This window comes from Oratosquilla oratoria, chromosome 15, assembly GCF_046742065.1.
Source record: "Oratosquilla oratoria isolate Oo_2021 chromosome 15, ASM4674206v1, whole genome shotgun sequence".
In the NCBI taxonomy this organism is placed as follows: domain Eukaryota; kingdom Metazoa; phylum Arthropoda; class Malacostraca; order Stomatopoda; family Squillidae; genus Oratosquilla; species Oratosquilla oratoria.
Genome location: NC_134791.1, coordinates 56638550 through 56662363, shown reverse-complemented (window position 1 = coordinate 56662363; position 23814 = coordinate 56638550). Strand labels below are relative to the sequence as shown.

The 23814-nt window shown below is 37.5% G+C and overlaps 1 protein-coding gene across 3 annotated transcripts in view; it reads left to right on the top strand.

Moving 5' to 3' along the window:
* Window positions 1-1361: 1361 nt before the first annotated feature.
* LOC143033456 (protein ST7 homolog) overlaps window positions 1362-23814 on the top strand; it is a 117703-nt gene continuing 95250 nt past the window's right edge. Inside the window, exon 1 of one of the 3 annotated variants that reach the window (XM_076198921.1) lies at window positions 1362-1719. In XM_076198921.1, coding sequence (XP_076055036.1) covers window positions 1569-1719 — 151 coding nt within the window. In that variant the 5' untranslated portion in view covers window positions 1362-1568. Of the gene's footprint in view, window positions 1720-9509; window positions 9535-23814 lie in introns of those variants that run through there. The other 2 variants (XM_076198924.1, XM_076198923.1) reach the window with 2 other exon arrangements.

Sequence of the window (23814 nt, the reverse complement as noted above, 5' to 3'; positions counted from 1 at the left end):
TCAAATTTTTACTCAACCATTCTCCACTGAAGTGTTTATTAGTAACGTGTGATGCTGTGTTTGAACTTGTTTTGACTTATATATTGTAATAAACTCTTTTTTCTACATTTTTATTTTTTCTCCTTGTGTAATTAAAAATATGTACCAAGGGTGCCAAAGTTCAGTTTGTCCGGGGCGCCTATAGATAAACAGCTCCGCTAATTTTTCACTTTTCCCTAGCTTTCACGTAACTTATAACTAACTCAGGGCCCTCATATGGTGGGGGGGTGCATATGCCCTGGGTGGGCACATTTAGGGGGCAGCAATTCTAGTCTGGACATGCCGCCCACGAGGCTGACAAAATATTATAAAAAAGTGTCAAAGGAGCCCTGAATATTTTACCGTAATATACGAATTTTGAGTTAGAATCAACAGAATATAAAATATTTCCCTTATCCTTTCTGCAATAGGGACATTATTATTTCTTATTTTCTTTTTACATATGTATAATTATTCCGCAAGCCAATAGCCAAAATAGGCAGTAGAAGGTGGAGATAGGAAGTGGTGATGGGGGAGGGGGGAACGTCACCGAGAACTTTGCCCCGGGGCGGCACTTAGGCATGTATAAGGGCTTTGATCTAACTTCATTGATTTCTTCTGAATTTGTCTCAGCTAAATATTTCAATTCACAAAAGATATTCTTAGCCCTTGTAGCATCATACAACAATGCTAGTAAATCCAAGGTGTGCTTAGAATATTATTTGTTTTTACTTCTTTCAGGAATACAGTTTAAATGACGCCATCTTTCATGAAGTACGCATCCAGTCCACTTTGACACATTTACTGTAAAGTATCGTAACACTCTAAATACAAACTACCCACCCGCGTAGAACAGACAAAAACTAAAGCACTGCTTGGACATGTCTGCAGAAGTTATTGAAGACTTTTTCGGCCTCGATATCCTTTGGTCCAACACTAAATTTACCTGGTACTTCTAACATGATGTTGCCATACATGGTTATTATATTTTTCTATAAGCCTTTATGAGTACCTTCAAAAATATTTAGATACCCCTGCACTGAGGCACTCCTAGGGTTCTAATTTTCTCCACGACCACATTGAAACAAGGATACATCACCGGAAATCCTATGATAATGAGGCGAGAATATCAAGTTATAAAGAGTAGCCTACCTACATTGTTTGTTCCTTACATTTCATAGAATTAAATCAGTTTGTGAACAAGAAAGAAAATGTGTTAAACCGCTGGTACCACTGGCCTCGTAGTCACGGGGTCAGCAGATCGAGCCCCGTCCGGGCCTGTGAGCTTAGGCTGTTTATTGTTGAGGTTACTGCACGTGGCTGAGCACCACGGTAAAGGGTTGAGGCTTGCCTCGGCTGACGTTCTGAGGAGAGTCTTTAAGACTGATATCGAACATGAAACCCGGCAACTTTAACTTTATGTCCACTCCCATGTTATCTTGTCGTTCGAAAATCGCGGTCTCCTAAACAGCTGCAGCAGCAGGCCCAACATAAACAAGATCTCGTAGTCATCCACAGTCCACACTACCATCGCCACCGGGAAACGGCAAATGGCGGGTAGGCTGTGGCTCATTTTAGGCAAAATAAAAGAAGCAATAATTTGGAGTTGGAGTTATTTGTGGGCACTCTGGTTCATACTAGTTATCTGTGTCATATACTACCTCCGGGGACCCCTCAAAATTACGGATAACCTCGGAATGGGTGAGCTACTAACTGCATATTTCTTGTTGTTTACATTTGTTATGTCAATGTTTGATGACATAATATCATCGTGTACTTAGTCAGTGTTTACAGTTATGGTAGCGGAGTTCATGAAGAGTGCGAATTACATATTTGTGATGGTTCCCATCAAAGTTTTCTCGATAATAAATGGCATTTTGAAATCCAAAGTGATATCTTGCAAGTTTCAGTTGGGGTGCTTATATACTAACTGTTGAGTCTGATGCAAGACTATCAAGTTATTATTAAGTTATAAAGTAATTCATTTGAGAGTATTCACTTTCCTGTTACATAGTTTGACTTGCACATAGTATTTTTATGTTCAGGGAATTCAGTAAGGGGAAAAAGTGAACTTTCTGCAGAGGGCCACCCCTTTTCCCAATAAAAAAAAAGTCAAATTTTCTACAGTGTGATTCATGTAAACCTGATATATTGAATATTGATTTCTACTGCAAATAAATTTCCTTGTTTTAGTTTTTGCCCACTCCCTGGATTAGCCTGAAAATGAGTGAGTTTTAGTTGAAATAACACCATATTGTGTTTGTTGTGATAGTAATTTAATTTACTGTGTTTAGCACGGGGGGTTGCGAGAGCAAATTCTGTTACCAGAACACACAATCAATTTCTAGAATGATAAACAATACTTTCCTTTGTATTTTTCATAAGTGCACACCTATGTGATATAGCATTTGAAAATTAAATAATTATTATAATACATTAATGTAATATACATTTTTCTTGGCAGAAATCAATAACAGAAAATTTTGCTAAAAGCAATTCATAGACAAAAGGAGCCGTGGCAACTCCTTGAGACATAATTTTTGTTTTCATGGATTCAGAGGTTGAAGGTGACGACCCTCTAGAGCGGGGTTCCCAAAGTGGTCGATATCGACCCCCAGGGGTCGATGAGACCACCCAAGGGGTCAAAAGAGGGTCAGTAGATTACTAGGGGGTCGATGAAACCATCCCTGGGGTCGAAAGGGGGTCAGTAGATTGCTAAGGGGTCAGTAAATTACTATGGGGCCGAAAGGCAGTCTTTAGAATTAAATGGTTAGCATAAAATGATCCTGTTCTTTTCCCGTACTGAAAGAGTGAGAATAGTCAACCAAATAATATCTAAACTTGAAGAAAAACTGTGTCAGCTCACTCTGAGTCGAAAATCCTCCCCACTCTGTGCATGTAGGGAGAATCTCACATACACATAACCACATCGTGAATGAACATTAAGATGACGAACTTGTGTAATATTATTGGCTTGAATATTACTTATAATAATATAATAGAAAATATATGATACGACTCTTAAAGCTATTGGTAAATTATAAGTATAAAACTTGTGTTTATGTATATCTGAAAGTGTGTATCATTATTGGAATGCTGTTGCTTTGATGAATGTTGCCATTTGGCCCTTTTTTAATGGATGAAAATATAAATAAATAAAAATAAATTAATAGAATAAGTAAAATCCACAAACACGAAAATTGTGACTATGGTACTTTAGAATTACCATAAGTGACTTATGAGACCAAACAAGAACTACATTAAAGAATTAAAACAATAATAACAACAAAAATGATGATCATAGTGATGATGATAACACCATTGATAACTAAAATTATAATAATAATAATGATAATAGTAATAATAATAATAATAATAAAAATAATAATGATAATAATAATAATAATAATAACTAATAGTAAATAATAATAATAAATAATAATAATGATAACAATAATATTACTAGCATTAATAACAATAACAACACCAATAATATTAGTAAACTGACATAATTCAGGAATTAATAGTTTGGGGATCTATAGAAATTCTTAAACTTTACTAGGGGGTCAATGAGCTGAAAAGTTTGGGAATCCCTGCTCTAGAGTTACAGGTACTGCATTACTAAATATAAGTTAGGTTAAAGTAGACATTTACCATACTTTAATTTCTTCGACTTCCACATCAATCAAAACAAATATGGCATCGCAAGCAATCAATGTGGCTCCATTCATTTGCGTATCACTTTTAGCAGCTTTTTCTATTATTGATTTTGGTATTTTTTTTAGAAGTGCACACCTATGTGATATAGCCTTAGAAAATTAATTAGGGCTACCTCCTGTGGTAGGGGGAAAAAAGCCTTAGGTATATGTATATATATGTATTATTTTAGTTGTGCACACCTACACAATATAGCATTAGAAAATAAAATTAAAATTTTGTAAATTATAATACATGAAGGTAATAGGAGATTTTCTTGGTGGAAATAAAAAACAAAAAACCATGCTACAAGCATATTTACTAACAAAGCCACTAGGATATGGTACGGACGCCATGCCATTCCAGTCACTATCAGATGATGAATTTCACGTTGTGGACTGGGCATTCCCTAACTCCAAGTGATGTTAATAAGTGCTGTTACAAAGACAATAGGGCTTCCTTGGACTTTATGAGAGAACACAGGGTTCTGCCATCATCTGTTAATTGCCCGAGGGACAATAATAATCAGGCCATCAGCATCCGTGATGTCGACCCGGATGATCTTTAGAATTTGAGGTACCGAATTACTAAACATTGGTTAGATTACTTATGTAGGTAGGTTAGGTTAGGTAAGAATAGACTAATTCATCAGACTTTCATTTCTTCAACCTCAGCACCTATCAAAACAAACATGGCAAATCATTCAACTGCCATGACTTCGTTCATTAGAAAATAGGTTTTAGCAACTTTTTTGTCATTGATTTCCACCAAGAAAATTGCATATTACATTGATCTATTATTTACAAAATTAATTGATTTTCTATTGCTATATCGCGTAGGTGTGCACAACTAAAACTGTACCAATTGATTATTAATTTTCTGAATTATAATACAACATAATATATGTTTTTCTTGGTGGATATCAATAACAGAAAACCTTGCTAAAAGCAAATATACTACTGAACAAAGCTGCAAGCATAGCATTGAGACACCATGTTGTCGTCTGTTCAGTCCAGTCAATGTCTGTGCACATGGTGTTCTCCAACTCCAGTTGATATTAATAAGTGGTGTTACAAAGATAATAGGGCTTCCTTCAAGATATGCAACAATTCTATTCCCTGCAGTCCGATTTAGAAGTTAATCAGGCCATCAGCATGCATGACAATGACCTGAATCTTTAGAATTACAGGTACCACATTACTAGATACAGCTAAGGTTATGTAGTTAGGTAGGTAGGTAGGTTAGGTTAGATTAGAATAGATGAATTTATCATTCTTTCATTTCTTCAACCTCAGCATCTATGAAAATGAACAAGGTGTATCATTCACCCACCTCAACTTTATTCATTAGTAATTCGGTTTTAGCAACTTTTTTGTTATCAACTTCTGCCAAGAAAAACACATATTACATTGATGTATTATAATTTATAAAATGAATTAATTTTCTATTGCTATATTGCGTTGGTGTTCACTTCTAAAAAATGACCATAATTTCTGCTAAGAAAAATGTATATTACATTGATGTATTATAATTTACAAAATTAATATTTAGTTTTGTAATACTATATCATGTAGATGTGCACTTCTGAAAATTTACCCTTTCATTCCTCTTTATTCCTCTATCATTGTTTACATGAATGACCAAGGGAAGCAGGTATACTTTATGTACATTCAATTATAAAGCCAAAGAAGATTTATGTATTGAAAACCATACATTCCTTGAATATCTTCATTTAAAAATGTTTGGCCCATAGAGATTTATCATCTTCTAGTTTTGCATGAGGAGACAAGGAGGGAGGGTCACTATTTGAATGAAGTGGCTGGCCCTGCTATGGATGTATTCACCTAATTGTAGTATAGAGGAGCATGACCAAAATTACTCTTCTCTAGATCAATGGTTAACTTAATTTGGTCAGCTCTCTTAAAGAACTCGTGTAAATTTGCTACATGTTGTTCCTAAGTACAGGTAAACGTCGACTTACGATGGCATTAGGTTTCGATAGAGCCATCGTAAGACGATCTCATCGTAAGTCGATCCCCACTCTGTTCCGTGGTCACTGTACCTAGCCTACCTGTATATTCACCACCAGAGATACTGAATATAGCCTATTAAACATGTACAGTAGTTTATTTAATTATTTTTATCCTTTTTACCATATTCAAACACTATAATATGTATTTTCAGTACGGAACTTAAATCTCGCGGGCAGCAGCCAATGCCAGCCGTACGACGTGACGTAATAATACTCGCATCATAAAATATAGTCACCGCTTATATCGATCGTTCTCTCTTTCACCCGCGAATTTTGAAAACCACAGAGAATGGGATTTAGGGCACATTTGAGAGAATGTAAAAACACAGGGGCGACTACAATAAATATAATCAAGACGCCGATATGGCAACGTCGCGAATCTACTTGCTCCTCATGACGCCTATGTGTGCCGCACCGTATGGAAGGGGTTAAATTATCATATCGTCGTCGTCGTCATCGTAAAGTCGAACAATCGTAAGTCGCGGCCATCGTAAGTCGACGTTTACCTGTATTGCTATAAGTCACCACATTGTCTAAATATGACTTTATTTCGGGCAAAATGAATATTGATTTATTTCTAATTCTTTGAAAGGTAGCAGGGTCATTTCATAAACCAAAGAGAAGGATTTTGAATTGGCACAAACCTTCTGGAGTAACAAAAGCTGTTTTCTCTTGATCATCTGGGTGTATAGGTACATACATACCAATGGCTTTTTCACCCTTACAAGGGAGGTAGCCAAAGTCAAGGGCATAATCTTCTCCTGGTTACCACTATATAGTCCATTAAAGCCCAATCTGTCACCTTCTTCCATGTGTACTTATGTTGGACTTTCTTCCAAAACACTGTGTTTGCTATCATCAACTCTCTAGACACATCACCATCAACTCTCACTACAATATTTATGTGGATTAAATTTCATATACCAGTTTTCAGACCATTGCTTTAGTTGATCGAAATCTTTTTAAATATTTAATTGATTCAAGTAATCATTTGCTATTACACACAGCTTTGTATCATCAGCCGTATTGGAGACAGTAGATCCCAGTCCATTGTCTATATTGTGCCAAGGGAAGAGGGTAGAGGGGAGTGGAGTATGTAGGGGATGCAATGGGTGGGAGTGGTTTCTATACCTTTGTTTTTTGACTAGCTCTCTTGTAAGGGGGAAAAAGCCTTTAGTATGTATTTACCTAGTTGTATTTTTCGGGAAAGGGAGCTATGCTCATCGTGTCCTGTCTTTATATCTCGTTTTATCTAGACTATTTTTAAATTTGTGTATCGTTTTTGCACACACCACTTTCTCATCTAACTTGTTCCAAATGTCTATTACCCTGGGGGGAAAGCTGTTCTTTTTTAGGTCTCTTCTATAACTGCCTTGATTTTCTTTCCATGTCCTCTTGTATATCTGCCATTTCTATTTCCTCTGTGTATTCAACTCCTCCTTGTTGTAGTTTCTCTAATTCTTGTTTGTTTTTCTATTGTTTACAAATCTGTAAAATAGTTTTGGTTGATCTTTACATTTCTCTATGGCATCTTTTTCATATTTTCTCTTTTCTTCTCTGCACACTTGTACATATTCATTTCTATAACTAGTATATATTTTCCATTTTTCAGGTCTTTTGTCTTTTTTTTCCATTTTATCCAAGCTTTATCCCTTTTGTCTTTCAACTCCCTACATCTTTTGTTGTACCAACACTTTGCATATCCTTTTTCTTGTTTTTGTCTTGGAACATATTTTTCCACTCCTTTATAAATTTTTGTTAAACTATTCCATTTCTCTTCTACTGTTGTTTCCTCCTTGTGTATCCTTTCCCAGTCTGCTTTTTGAAAGAATTCTCTTATTTTATAAAAAAAAAATCCATACATCCATCTTCCCTTTCTATATTGTTCGTTTTTTTCCATGTATTTTTCCTCATTTAGCTCCAGTTCAACCAATATGTGGTCACTTTTACTTATTGGTATCTTATCAATCTTGTCCACTATTTCAGGGTCTGATGTGATTATTAGGTCCAGTCTCGATGGTTCTTCCTCTATTCTATACCTAGTATTCTCTTGTATCCATTGCGTCATTGTATGTTCTATACTCGTAATCATATCAAGTAGTACATTTCCCCATAGGTTGTCTCCACCCTTCACTGTTATCTCTTCCCAGCAGATTTCTTTACAATTAAAGTCACCCATTATAACTATTCTTCCCCTATCTTCCATTATCTTATTTAGTGTTATCCTCGTGTCTTCTAACATATTTTTCTGTTCTCTCTCTTCCCAAGAAGCTGTTTTAGGAGGCACTTAACTTACTACAAACTTCCTGCTCTTCCCATCCCTGTCCTCCACTTCCATCATAATCATCTCTACTCTATTCTTTCCATATGTGACATTCCTGACATTTATATCCTTCTTAGTCAGGAACATAATTCCACCCCCTTATTTTACCTGTTTCTAATCCAATAATTATATGCACCATGTCCTACACTGTTGGGTGGTAGTGGACCTTTAAATTTTGTCGCTACAATTCCCATTATGTCCAGTTCTTTTTCCTTCAGGTACTCATTCAGTTCGTTCAAGCCTGTTATTAAGCCATCTATGTTTGTGTAAGACACTTTTAATTTTCTGCTACTTCCATTGTGTTTTCTGTTTCCTTTCCGTTTTTCTCTGTTATGAACCATTTCCTCACTTTCATATTCACTACTCTCCAATAGAATTTATCTTTTTCTGTCTGTTTTTTCTCATTTTTTCTTTAGCTTCTAGTATTTTTGTTTTCTCATCCTCTCTTTCCTCTTTATTCATTTCTCTTTTTATCCATACCTGTTTATATTGATCACTGCTAGTTTTCCTGTTTTTGCTAAGATATTCTCTGCTGTCATTTGTGACCTGAATTTGATCTTAATTGGTCTGGTCTTATCTGTATTATATTTCCCTAGTCTATATAATTCTTCAATTTCTTTCCCTGTTTCTTGTCCATCCTCTTGAACTACTTCTAATATTTTGTTTACCTTTTCCTTTTCCTCTTTTACTCCTGTGGTCCTATTTGGATTATACTTCTCTTCCATCCTTAATATAATTATACGTTTCTTTTTGTCCGCTAAGTTTCTTACTATATTCTCCTTTTCTCTCATCACTTTAATAAATGTGTCCTTAGTTCTTTCATCTATTGTGTCACTATATCTCTTTAGAGACATTTTAGTTGCGTGTGTTCTTTCCCACGCTGCCATCACCACTGTAGCCCTCACTTTTAGATATGGCAACTCACTTCCTCCAGTTGTTAACTTCTGTCTAGGAGAATCAAACTCCCAAATTCTTCAGTATCTTTCTTCTGTTCAGATACAGAATACACTGCACTCTCTGAAGTTCTATCAAGGAATCCCCCCCAGAGCATGTATACAAGATCCTATGTGTGCTTTGCAGTGATGTAGTGATTTCTTAAGTCCAATGATCTTTAACCCCTTCCATACGGTGCCGCATACGTAGGCGGCACGAGGAGCAAGTGGATACACGAGGCTGCCATATCGGCGTCTTGCCTCCCCCTATCTCACATCCCTTTTCTTGCACTTAGAATGAGCTATCATTATTGGTGCCCAACATTCATGTCTAAATAAACAAATATTCTCTCCATCAGAGTTTGCCTTCAAACCAGCTTAACATTTGGCTGCCCAGTTTGGGGCAAGACTACCAGCTTAACAAAGGGATTGTTGATAGCAGTGGAATCTGCTAAGAAAATGACATGATGGGAGAGGAAAATGGAGAAATAAAAATAATGAGGTATCAGGAGTTTTGAAAATTATGAGAGCAGGTAAGGCACCTGGATTAGATGGATGTCATGCAATGTCTGAAAAAGGGAGGTACAATTTTAGTGGACTGGAGCCAGTTGTTTGTAGATGACACTGTACTGGTGGCAGGGACAGAGGGGGATTAAGGCAGTTAGTGACACTGGGAAGGTCTAATAGAATTGAAGGCAAATGTGGGTAAAACTAAGGTAATGAGATGTAAAAGGGGAGAAGATGGCAGAGAGTTGGAACTAAGTGTTAAAGGAGAGGGGCTGGAGGTATTGGAGGGTTTTAACCCCTTCAATACGATGACGCCTACGTAGGCGTCATGAGGAGCAAGTGGGTACGCGAGGATGCCGATGTCGGCGTCTTGATTATATTTTTTGTAGTCGTACCTGCATGACCCCCATACTCTGTAAACTGGCTTCATCATATTTTCTATGGTTATCAAAATTCACGGGTGAAAGAGAACGAGCTATATAAGTGGTAACTTTATTTTTTATAATGTGAGTATTATGATGCAACATCGCACATCTGGCAGCTAATGCTGCCCGCGAGATTTTGGCACGTAGTGAAGGGGTTAAGTATTTGGAGTCGCTTGTGGCAGGAAAGGGAGGAGTAGAGGTAAAGGTAAATTGTAGATAGGAGCAAGTAAATGCCTTGGGGGATTAAATAAGTGTCATGAGAAATAAGCATTTGGGAATGGATGGAAAGATATCACATGAAGGGGTGATTATATCAATATCACTGTAAGGGGAGGAAACTTGAGATTTCAATGAGGCAGAGAGAAGTTTAAATGTACTTGATATAAAGTGTGAGAAGTATGGTAGGGGTTACAAGTTTGGATAGAGTGAGAAACAAAGTGAGGAGAGCAGGGGTGGAAAAGGAGATGGCAGACAGGACTGATGAAAGAGTATTGGGATGGTTTGGAAAGAAAGAGTGAAGAAAGTTAAGTAAAAGAAGCGTGGAAGGCAGAGGTGGAGGGTGTAAACTTCAGGGGATGACTGAGGATGAGATGGATGGGTAAAGGGGCCTTGAGCAAGAGGGGAATGTCTATTAAGCAAGGATAGGAGAAGGCAATGGATAGGGGTGGATGGAAAATGACTGTATAAATGATACTGTGATGCAAGGAAGGGAGGGGACTAGGGAATTGTTATGTGTGAATGTTATTTTGACACAGCCTAAAGGTATTTCTCCTTGTCTTCTCTATATTCCATATGGGGGGATAGAGGTGGGTTACTGATTAAGTAAAGCATCCTTGCTGTGGATGTACTGTGTCTTGCTGCATTGCTTCTGACCCAGGGCAGTGGGCAGGAGACTGGGATGACCATTCATCCAAGAGGAACTAAGATGAGAGGGAGGAAAGGGTGGTGCATGAGAGAGGAATGGGTGGGATTGGGTATATGCCTTTTGAATATATATATATATATATATATATATATATATATATATATATATATATATATATATATATATATATATATATACTCATATATACCGGTAGATGGTTTCAAGGAATGTCAGCAAGGGTTTCATTCTCTCTCTATTGTTATTCCTTCTTGTAGGCTCTGGCAGGTAAGTGTTTAGTGTTGTAATGGTTCTCAATGGTTCTATTTTATAGGTGGTAGCTTAACAATCTCGAAAGCTTTGTTCTTGTCATCCCAATGTATGAATAAGATTTCGTCCTCATTGCTACAGTTGTGTTGGTAGATATGATTGTCTTGTAGAGGTGATAACAGTAGGAGGGACGATTTCTCAGTAAAGTTGTGACATGTTTCAGTTCTTGTAGTATGTGATAAATAATATGTTGTAGTATGTCATAAATGATATGCTGTTATCTGGGTCAGTGGTCTTGACATTTTTTTGGAGGTTGGCTAAAGATATCACTTGATACCCAAGCCATTGATACCATTTTTTTCTTGATAAGTATCAGCTGGTTTCAATTTTATGTATTAATTTTTTTTATTCTATTTTTATATGCACCTTGTTTCATCATACTTATTGGAAATATATTCAAGTCATTTAAAAACAAAGACTATATGTACAGCAGTGACATAGCTTGCTGAAGTGCTGCCCAGGTTGAGAGTCATATTGCTGCCCACTGGCTATCATTGTTTGATCACTTGTATTATATTTACCATCTATACATAATGTATCATGCCTTCATAATGATTTCCCCACATGAACTGAGTGGAATTTCCACACATGGCTCTGTGAGGAGAGGTGTAAGATATGGGTAAATCCAAATATAAATGTATCACTTGTTTACTTATGGAAATATAAAAATTTCCATTAGTAGAAAATCTATCAATAATTAAAACAGTCTATAGAGAAAGGAATCAGTCGATAATGAAGGTCTACTGTACACAGTGATATTTTCTTGTGTATGTTGGGCAGGTTTGCTAGAGTACCAGTTGTTTATAGCATGCTATGTTGCTTCATTAGTTAAATTATTGCTCTTATCTGTTGTTAATAAGGACCTGGGTTAATGTTTCCAGTTTAGTATGTATGTCTTTTCAAGTGGAGCACTTGGATATGGCATGGGATATGTAAGCATTAATAGTGGAGTTTAAATAGCATTGAGGAGATTCACTTTTGCTGTTGAGACAGTTTTTTAATGGTAAGTTATACATTAGGTCCTCGTGATACGGTACATATGCGTTCCTGAAAACCTTACCGCAAATTGAAATTACCATTTACTGAACCCATTATAACATGTAATAATAGGATATAACACACATACCTTCTCCCTGCTCTTTCCTCTTCAAAATATCTAGCAGATACTGTATCTGTGAATTTTTCTTACCGTAGATAGAATCGAGGGTGGTAATTACCAAATACCGTAACTGTGAATTTACCAGATAAAGAATTACTGTATAAGGAGGACTCACTGTACATATACAGAAATAGCATAATTCTTGTTGTTGTCATTCCCTAGACCAGCGATTCTCAAACTATGGGTCGCAACCCAAACATGGGTCACGAAGAGTTCAAGAATAGGTCGCGAGACCTTGTCAGAAAAAAAATATTTGTACCATTGTATTTTCATTTCATTGTGTTTTCAATAATAGAAGACTTTCGAAATTGCTTTTTGATGCTTGGGTCACCACATCTTCACCAGATCTGGATTTGGGTCGCGGCCAAAAAAAAGTTTGGGAACCACTGCCCTAGACTGTCTTGCTGAGCAATCCCATCTCCCTAAGGAACACAATAGCTGGAATAGGGTTTTCCCACATATGCCTTTAAGAGTATATATTATGGTGTTGGCATGCATGATTGTGTACAATGCAGTCTTCCATAATGTGTCATATAGTATGGGGTGAAGTGTTACACCCTGGACAGTTGTCTGTGATGCAGTCATCCAGCCTCTTTTGGTAACTTAGAAGGGTTGGATGGTGGTTGCACTCTGTCCTCTTGGGGGAGACCACCTTCCAAGATGTTGGGGTTAAACAGGTGGAACAGATGTTGATGTCAGGAGAGGAGTGGGTGTAAAGGGCTTGGTGGGAGATATGTGTGGCATGCAGCAATGTATTGTCTTTCAGTTTGTTGATGGAGCAGCGCAAAATATGATTGTTATATGCTTCTGGAGGCTGGTGTTTGGTGGTTGTGCAGGAAGGGAAAGAGTATTTGGGTGTGATATAAGGATGTGGGTGTTGTTTTGATGTTTCTTGGCATATGTGGGTGTTCTGCTATGTAGTGTAGTGGGTGGGCTGTGTTTGTGGAGGCCACAACAAGTGTGTTTGTGCCTCTTATGTCAAGGTGATCCTTGACTTTGAGGACTATCATTTCATGGTGTAGATGATCTGTAGGTGTTGTATTTGTACATACATACATATACCAAGGCTTTTTCCCCCTTTCAAGGGAGGTAGCCAAAAAGGGAAAGGCACAAAAACACTCCCACCCATTTCATCCCTAAATACACTCCACACCCCTCCCACCCTCCCTCTCATCTGAGCACCTCCTGGATGACGGGTCATCCCTGCACCTTGCCCACTGCCCTGGGTCAGAAGCAGTGTCGCAAAACACAGCACATCCACAGCAAGGCCGCTTCATTTAATCGGCGACCCCCCCTCTCCGTCCCCCCTGGGGTATTGGCTGCTTGTTATTGTGGCAAAGTAGCATGCAGTCGATACTTTAGGGTCTATATGGGGCGTCCCTACGGACCAGAGCCATGCATCATTTTGTCTATGATAGAAGAAAACTCTGTTCATAGAGAAATGATGACACTTTTATACTACGACTGTCCCTCCGTTATGCTGTCCCCCAACCCCTTGTTGCTGTCCTGTACCATTTCTCTGAGTATTCTCTTTCTGTGATGGGGGAATTCCCTGTGGTGGGGGAAAAGAATACTGCCACCAAGTATCCCACTTGGATCGTAAGAAGCGAGAAGAAAGGGACGGGGAGTGGGACTAGGCATCCTTCTCCCTGTAGCCCCACGGGGCATATATCCTAAAAACAAAAGTTGTATTTGTACACCCTGTAATTGTCTTTAGGGCTTTATTCTGTATAGGGAGTTGTGGTGTCTTAGTGAGATTAGGGGCCCATGCAGGGCTCATATAATTCATCACTGAGGGGTATATATTGTTTGTATACTGTACTGGTAGTTTCTTTGTTTTGTCAGAATGTTCTGCCTGTAAGTGATTTAAATGTGTTGGCCCTATGTGTGCATTTTGTCTTTATGTTTGTTAGGTGTTGTTTGAATGACATGGATGCATTGAATATTATGCCAAGAATCTTGGGTGTGTGTGTGTGTTGTGCGGGTGTTGTTGATAAAGAGGTGTATGTATTTGTTCTGGTGTCCAGTTGGTGAAAAGTGTGGCTGTGGATTTTTTTTGGGACTATTTTAAGTTTGTAGTGAACCAGATGTTGAACTTATTAAGGTATGGCTGTAGTATTTCTGTGGCTCTGTCTGCATTATAATGTGTAATGTGTGCATGTTATTATATTGTGTGCATGAAAAGAGAATTGTATTTCTGGGTTATGGGTATAGAGTGCATGTATAGGTTAAAGAGTGTGGGGGATAGGACAGCCCTGAGATACTCCATCTTAGAGTTTCTTGGTGTGTGATGATTGACCATTATATGACACTTAAGCATTTCTACCTGCCAAATAATTGGCCAGCCATCTTTTGTTATTATTGTGCATGTCTATGTTGGATATTTTGTTGGTGAGATTGTGATGGGGGATGGCATTAAAAGCTTTACTAATGTTTAGTGTTATAAAATGTTCTGTTTAGGGGCTTATCTGAATTGATGCCCTTGAAAACCCTTGGTGTGAGATCTGTTGGAACTGTTTGTGGAGTGTAATGGTCTTAAACAATGTTGTGATTTGGAAAGGGGGATATGTGGTGTGATGAGTTGTAGTATAAGGTATTCTGTGACATTGGAGGGGATGTAGAGAAGTGTGATTGGGCAGTGTGATGCTGGAACTGTTAGGTTTTTGTTATATTTGGAGGTTATGATGATTTTACCATGCTTCCAGATGTCAGGTATAGTGTTGTATGAATAGCTGTAGTTCGCAATGTTGGTGAGTGTGTGTGTAAGCCATGTGGTCTGAAGTATTTTAAGTGGATGTTACTTATGTTGTCAGGACCATAAGCAGAGTGCTTGAGGTTATGGATAATATGCTTCATCTGACTGTCTTTGAATTGTATGTAATCTAGGTCTATGGGGAAGTCTGTTTTACATTGGATGGTTCATTGGTCATCACTCATCAGGATGAGGGGAGAGATGTCTTGTCCATGCAAAATGATATACGAGTGCTTGTTGTCTGAGGGTAGGGTAACTGTTGTGGTTATTGCTGTGTGAAAGTGTGTTGTGTTACTGTTGGATAGTATAATGCTGTTGAGTGTCTTGTACAATTGTTTGGTGTTTGTTTTGTGATTGTGTTTACAAAAGTTTGCAGATTTAGTGTTTTTTGTTCATGCATTTTATTGTTGATCTCAGTATTAAATGCTTGTATTTGGTTTGTTATGTTCTGAGGGATAGGTGTGGGGGTGGCATGTTTTAATGTTTTGCAATTTCTGATGAGGCCTTGAATTTCTGGTGTGAAATTTGGCTCATATGATTTTCTGTTGTCTCTGGGGATATATTTCTTGTCTGTGTTTTATATGGTTATGTTGAAGGTGTGCACAGCAGTGTCAATGTCTGTGATTGGTGTACTGTTCAGTGTCCCAGTGTTGTTCTGTCTTTTCAGTGAAAGCTTCCCAGTTTGCTCTTTTGTAATTGGTGTATGTGTGTCTGTGGCCAACTGGGGTGTATTGTGTTTTGGTGGTGATGATGATTGGAAGGTGGTCAGATCCAAGGGCTCTGACCACCTTCCAAGATGTTTAGATTAAACAGGGGGAACAGAAGGTGATGTCAGGAGAGAGGGGTGTAAAGGGTTTGATGGGGGATATGTGTGTGATTATGGGTGTTGTTCATGATTGGTAGTGAGTCAAGTTGTGTCTGTAAATCAAGCCCTCTGTCCATGTTGGAGTTGTTGACATACCAGGCAAATGAATTGGCATTGAAGTCACCGCCCAGGATAAAGTTGGAGAAGGTGGTGAGTTGGTTGAGGTTAGGTCCAAAGCTGTTGGGAACTGGGGGATGATTTTGGATTTGTTACCTATTCAAATTTGGATTGATTGGGTTTCAGTGGTGCTGTCAGTGGGAGGGAGGAGCATTTGGTGGTAGTACTTTTGTCCATAAAGCAGATGGATTGGGGGATCAGGGTGATGTGTCCACTGTGAATGGCATTGGTCTGGTCTTGTCTAATAGCAGTGAAATTATCAAATGAGGGTGTTTTTTGTGAGTGTCAGTTTTGTTTCTTTTATGGTGGCAACATGTATGTTGTGTAGATTGAGGAAGTGTAATTTTCTTCTTATTATTATTTTTTTATGTGTGTTTTGTACATACTGTAGGTTCCTATATGGGGTTGGGATATGGGTGTGGGAGGGTTAGGGTTAGGGTTAGGAGGAGGAGGGGAAGTGGATAGGGGTAAAGGGGAGGGCAAGGGTCAGGGTGTGGGTGAGGATGCAGGCTGGGGATGGGAAGGTGAGGGTGAGGTTGTGAGTGGGGATGAGGAACAGGTCCAGGTGTTTGTGGAATGTTTTATGTCAGCAAGTGTTGTGGAAGTGAGTTGGGCCCAGTTTTTGCATAAATTGCATTGAATTGAGCCCTTTATCTCATGGCTTTAGGTGGTGGGTTTGGAGCATGTCTAACAAGTGTAATTTGTGATGGATCCAGGGTTGCTCTCTATATCTCTACCTAATAGGAGGAGGAAAGGGATTATCACTGGAGAATCACCCCTTGGTGTTGAAAAAATGTGAAGGTGTGCTTTTGGGTTATTTGTGCAACCCACAGGGGTTGCAAGGGTTTTTTGTGGCAGTCTGGCATGTGGCTGGTTACTAGGACATTAAGGAAGGGTTAGTGACCATTGTTCAACTCTTCACATGTGAAGTTAAGACCAGAAGCATTTATAAGGTGTTCTCTGAGCCTTTGGAGTTCATGAATATCTTTGGATCTGATGAAAACTTCATATATATATAGTGGCAATAGATGGAGGGATGGTTGGTGGTGAATGTGTTTTTCTCAATTGTTCCCATAAAAAAGTTTACGATAAGGAGAGCTAGGGGGCTGCCCATGGCAACTCCATTGATCTGTTTGTACATATTTCTGTGAGGGCATGTGAAGGTGCAAACTTTAGTATAGAGTTCTAATAGTGTGCGTAAGGCAGCTTCTGGGATGTTCAGGATTTCTATGAGGGCATGTGAAGCTGCTTTCTTTAGAGTTCTAATAGTGTGCATAAGGCAGCTTCTGGGATGTACAGGGTCAGCATTTCATCACATCTGTAGATTCTGTCTAGGATAAATTGTATTGTCCTATAGACATCTTAATTAGTAAATAAAATTTCTACATCCAACAATGTGATTTTCTGCAGGAGGAGCATTTGCTAGGATCACTGGGAATTCTTGTGTTGATGTTTGGGTGAAATCCTTAGGTATGTAGGGGTGAGAATTTCGTTCAGTCTATTAGGCACTGAATAAGTCACTGTGGAAATCAGAGATGATGGGCCAAAGGGGGTTGTTGGCAGGATTGGGTCCAAGTATTTGTACTTGTACTTGGAGTTTGGAAATTCAGTGGTACTTGTACTTATATCCAAAGTACTTGAAAATACTAAGTACAGTTACAAAAGTATTTACTCAAAAGTTATATACTGCATATAGATATTAGCAAACCTTATGATAATACTATTGCATAAATGCACTTATCTGTTATTCTTAATTATAAAACTACCAGGTACAGTATATTATTAATATAGAACAAGTTGCAAGTTTTAATGCCCTGATATACCTTTATATTCTGCATCAAAATTAGTTTTATTACTTGATATGAGAAGTATATGGATAGTCTTTTGCATTTGCAGCATGAGAATATTACTTATTCAAGTTATTCATAAAGTATTCTTGTTTTGAAATTCTGTGATAAAAGCAGTGATGTGCCAAAATAAAAGTAAATTTTTTCATTTACTTTTTTATATTGAATCCCACCTTTTAATAAGTGTACTCATCAGTGTGTGATATAACTCCAGACAGACATGTCAACAAATTAGTCAGTGAAACTTAATAAGTTAAGATCCATGAAAGTAGCCTTTGACTACATGGATGAAGAAATGGTAAAGAAATTACTAGTTACACTGATTTCTCCCCGTCCTCTCCTTACATGCAAGGGGGGACGGAGGGGGGGGTCGCCGATTAAATGAAGCGGCCTTGCTGTGGATGTGCTGTGTCTTGCGACACTGCTTCGGACCCAGGGCGGTGGGCAAGGTGCAGGGATGACCCGTCATCCAGGAGGTGCTCAGATGAGAGGGAGGGTGGGAAGGGTGTGGAGTGTATTTAGGGATGAAATGGGTGGGAGTGTTTTTATGCCTTTCCCTTTTTGGCTACCTCCCTTGAAAGGGGGAAAAAGCCTTGGTATATGTATGTATGTACACTGATAAGACCAAAATTGGAATACACAATGTCACTATGGACACCTAATACCTAAAAAACATAAACTAGAAAGAATTCAAAGAGCAACGACAAAGATGGCACCAATACTTTGCAATTTGACATATGAACAAAGATTGGATAAACTAAATTTACCAACCCTGGAACAAAGAAGAGAAAGAGGTGATTTGCTAACCATATACAGAATTAAGAAAGGGATGGAAATTCTTGATAGGGATGACCTGCTAAAATGGGATAGAAGAAATACAGGGTGTTGTCACTTGTGGAAAAGGTCAAGGGGATGGCGGTTCGAATTCTGCCACTGGCGAAGTTGAACCAAGGGCATGGTTCATTAAATTCCACGCTACAAAGTCCTCTGTGTGGGGCACCGTCCTAGCCTTCCAAGAGGGGGAGTTTGTGACGTTAAACCACATCATATGTATTATGTATACAGTAATTCCTTAGTTTTTATGGTAGTTACATTCTTATAACCCCTGCAAAACGCCAAATCTCCAAATACCTGTTTAACAACTGAATGTTGTTGAAAGCATGTCAACCTTGCTACTTTTCACTCCCAGAGTTGTATGCATCTGGCACTGCTTACAAGAGAAAAGTACACATAAAAAAAGCATAGAAGATAGAGAACAATGTAACAACCTAGACAATTATTTCTACATTTATTCATAACACAATAGACAAGTGAGGGAATACTGCAAGAAAAGTCTAAGGTATTGTCCCACCATGTTTCCACACAAAATTACACAAAAAGTCATTGTACACTGCATGAAGGCGTGCAACTTATCCAGTATCTGAAATATTCAGTTCTGACTATGGTGGGGTTTAGTTTTTTTTTTTTTTTTATGAAGATATTATGAAAAAGTTTGTAGGAACCCTGTATAACTTGCTTAACAGTCAGAAACATCTAACACTTACCGAAGGGCACAAAAGTGCACAATATATCCAATATCTGAAATATTCAGCTCTGAATTAGGCAGGGTGCAGTGTATCATTGAAATTTTTTAAATTTCAAATCCTTTGTTTTTTCTTTTATTTATAATATATGGGTGAATTTATTTATGCCAAAAATCCATAATGGGGCAAAAACCATGGATATATTACAAAAAATAAGGGATTACTGCTTGTATATATATGTATAAACACACACACACACACACACTTTCAACGAACGGACGGCTTGAAGAACGTTCTGAAGAAAAGTACAGATTGTGGATCCCAACGCAAAGAGAAGTGCCTTTTTGTATTTGCAGGGTGGGGGGAAATTGCTCGTGGGGTAGTGGGAAAGTAAGGAAAGAGGAGAGGGGGAGGGATTGCTGGGGAAATGGAAGGTAATGAGGAGGTGGAGGAATTGGCCCTAACGGGCCGCCGAAAGGTGGACAAGCGACCGCAAGACGAGCTGGAGGATGACGACATGTCTAATAGGAATGTGAAGATTAGAAGTATAGATAGGAGCAATACAGTAGAAAGTGATGAGAATATTTTCAAGGGATTTAAAGAGGGTGTGTCCCCCCCCCCCCGACTGACAAGACTAGAAGAGAAGGTCGATAAGATGAACGAGGACTTGGAGCGTAGGTTCGGTAATGTTGACAGTATGATACGAAGAATTGAAAAATTGGAAGAACTAGAGAGGGCGAACAAAAACTTAACTAAGGAAATTGAAGAATTAAAACAACAGTTAAAAGAAGTAAAAGATGAAAATAGCAAGGTTGCATTCACTGACATAATCAGACAGCAAATGAATGAACAAACTGAAAACTCAGTTATTAAAGTGATGAGACAGAAGGAGAATATAGTAAGAGACTTAGCAGACAAAAAGAAATGTATAATTATATTAGGAATGGAAGAGAAACATAACCCAGATAGAACCACAAGAATCAAAGAGGAAAATGAAAAAGTAAGAAATTTACTAGAATTAGTTCAGGAAGATGAACCAGAAATAATGAAACAAATCGAAGAGAAATTCAGGCTAGGGAAATATAGTACAGACAAGACCAGACCAATCAAGATTAAATTCAGGTCACAAACTATGGCTGAGAATATCTTATCCAAAACAGGGAAACTAGCAACAAGTGAACAATATAAAAAGGTATGGATAAAAAGGGAAATGAATAAAGAGGAAAGAGAGGAAGAAAAACAGAAAAGACTTGAAGCAAAGGAAAAAAACGAGATAAGAACGGAGTCAGAAAAAGAGAGATTCTATTGGAGAGTAGTGAATATGAAACTGAAGAAAGTCGACATACAAGAGAAAAACAAAAGGGAAACAGAGAACACAATGGAAGTGGCAGAAAACTAAGAGTGTCTTACACAAATATAGATGGATTAATAACAGGATTGAATGAACTGAATGATTACTTGAAAGAAAAAGAACCAGACATAATGGGAATTGTAGAAACAAAATTAAAAGGTCCACTACCACCCAACAGTGTAGGACATGATGCATATAATTATTGGATTAGAAACAGAGTGAAAAAGGAAGGGGGTGGAGTTATGTTCCTAACTAAGAAGGATATAAACGTGAAGAGTGTCACATATGGAAAGAATACAGTAGAAATGATAATGATGGAAGTAGAAGACAGAGATAAGAAGAACAGAAAGTTTGTGATATATTATGTGCCCCCAAAAACAACCTCATGGGAGGAGAGTGAACATAAAAGTATGTTAGAGGACACAAAGATAACATTAAACAAGATAATGGAAGAGGGAGGAAAAATAGTTATGATGGGCGACTTTAATTGCAAAGAAATCTGCTGGGAAGAAATGACAGTAAAGGGTGGAGACGGCTCATGGGGTAACGCTCTACTCGAGATGGTTACTGACCATACAATGACACAATGGATACAGGAGAACACTAGGTATAGAAATGAAGAAGAGCCATCGAAACTAGACCTAGTAATTACATCCGAACCTAGAATAGTGGACAAAATTGAATATAAAACACCAATAAGTAAAAGTGACCACATACTGATTGAACTGGAACTTAATGAAGAAAAATATATGAAAAGAAATGAACAATACAGAAAAGGAAGAATGATGTATGAAAAAACAAACTTTGATAAAATAAGAGAATTCTTTCAAAAGGAAAACTGGGAAGAAATATACAAAGAAGAAACAACAGTAGAAGAGAAATGGAATATTTTGACAAAAATTTACAAAAAAGGAGTGGAAAAGTATGTCCCAAGACAAAAACAAGAAAAAGAATATGTAAAATGCTGGTACAACAAAAGCTGTAGGGAGTTAAAAGACAATAGAGACAAAGCCTGGACCAGATGGAAAAAAGACAGAAGACCTGAAAAATGGAAAATATATACCTGCTATAGAAATGAATATGTACAAATGTGCAGAGAAGAAAAGAGAAAATATGAAAAAGATATCATAGAAAAGTGTAAAGATCAAACGAAACTATTCTACAGATTTGTAAACAATAAACTGAAAAACAAACAAGACTTGGAGAAATTAAGACAGGAGGTAGTTGAATACACTGAGGAAATGGAAATGGCGGAAATTATGAACAAACATTTTAAATCAGTGTTTACAAGGGAGAACATACAACCTGAAGAGAACGAATGGAAAGAGAAAGTCCCCCCTATGGAAGAAATAAAAGTAACAAAGAATGAAATATTAACACACTTGAGTAACCATGATGTCAGAAAATCGCATGGACCAGATGAAATAGCAAACTGGATACTAAAAGAATGCAGGAATGAACTGGCAGACAAAATACATAGCATACTAAATAGTTCCTTGAAAGAAGGAAAAGTTCCAGAAGATTGGAAAAAAGCAAACATAGTACCTATATACAAAGGAGGAAATAAAGAAGAACCTACCAACTATAGACCAGTCTCTCTAACAAGTACAATAGCAAAACTTTGTGAAAGAATTATCAAAAGTAGATGGGTAAAATATTTAGAAAAAAACAAAGTGTTAAATCCAAGGCAATTTGGATTCAGACAAGGACGATCATGCGTCACCAATTTAATATGTTTCTATTCAAGACTAATAGATATAATACAGGAAAGAGATGGATGGGCAGACTGTGCATTTTTAGATCTAAAGAAAGCTTTTGACAAAGTACCACATAAGAAGTTGCTTAAGAAATTAGAAACTGAAGGAGGAATACAGGGCAAGCTACTCAATTGGATGGAGGACTTTTTGCAAGAAAGAAAAATGAGAGTAGTGATAAGAAACCAGCACTCAAAATGGGATGAAGTAATAAGCGGTGTTCCGCAGGGAACAGTTCTGGCCCCAATAATGTTTGCTATATATATTAATGATATGGATGAAGGAATAGAAAGCTATATGAGCTTCTTTGCAGATGATGCAAAACTACTGAAAAGAGTGAAAACTGAAGAGGATTGTGAATCACTACAGAGAGATCTAAATAAAGTACAAGAATGGAGTAGGAAATGGGAGATGGAGTTCAATACAAAAAAGTGTAGTATAATGGAATTTGGAAAAAGCAAAAACAGAATAACAGGAGCATATAAATTGGGAGAAGAAGGAATAAAAAAAGTAGAAAATGAGAAGGACCTGGGAGTCATTGTTATGAATAATATGTCACCTGAGAAACATATAAATAAGATTTTCGGAGAGACTTATAATCTAATAAGAACGATCAAAGTTGCATTTACATACCTGGATGAAGAAATGGTGAAGAAAATCCTAATCACCCTGATAAGACCAAGATTGGAATATGCAGCAACGATATGGTCACCAAGTACAAAAAAATGTATAAAAAAAACTTGAAAGAATACAAAGAGCAATTACAAAACTGGCACCAACACTCTCAAAACTATCATATGAAGAGAGACTAGAAAAACTTGAACTACAGACACTAGAGCAAAGAAGAGAGAGAGGAGATTTGATAGCTATTTACAGAATCATGAAAGGCATAGAAATTACTGATAGAGAGAATCTGATAAAATGGGATGACAGAAATACAAGAGGACACGGAAAGAAAATAAAAAAAGACAGCTATAGAAGAGATTTGAAAAAGAACAGCTTTCCTCACAGAGTAATAGACAGTTGGAACAAGTTAGATGAGAAAGTGGTGTGTGCAAAAACAATACATGAATTTAAAAATAGTTTAGATAAAATGAGATATGAAGACGGGACCCCACGAGCATAGCTCTCCTTCCCGTAAAATACAACTAGGTAAATACATATATATATATATATATATATATATATATATATATATATATGTATTTTTTTATAGTTAGATATACAGGTAAACGTCGACTTACGATGGCATTAGGTTTCGATAGAGCCATCGTAAGATGATTTCATCATAAGTGGATCCCCAATTTGTGTATCACTCTGT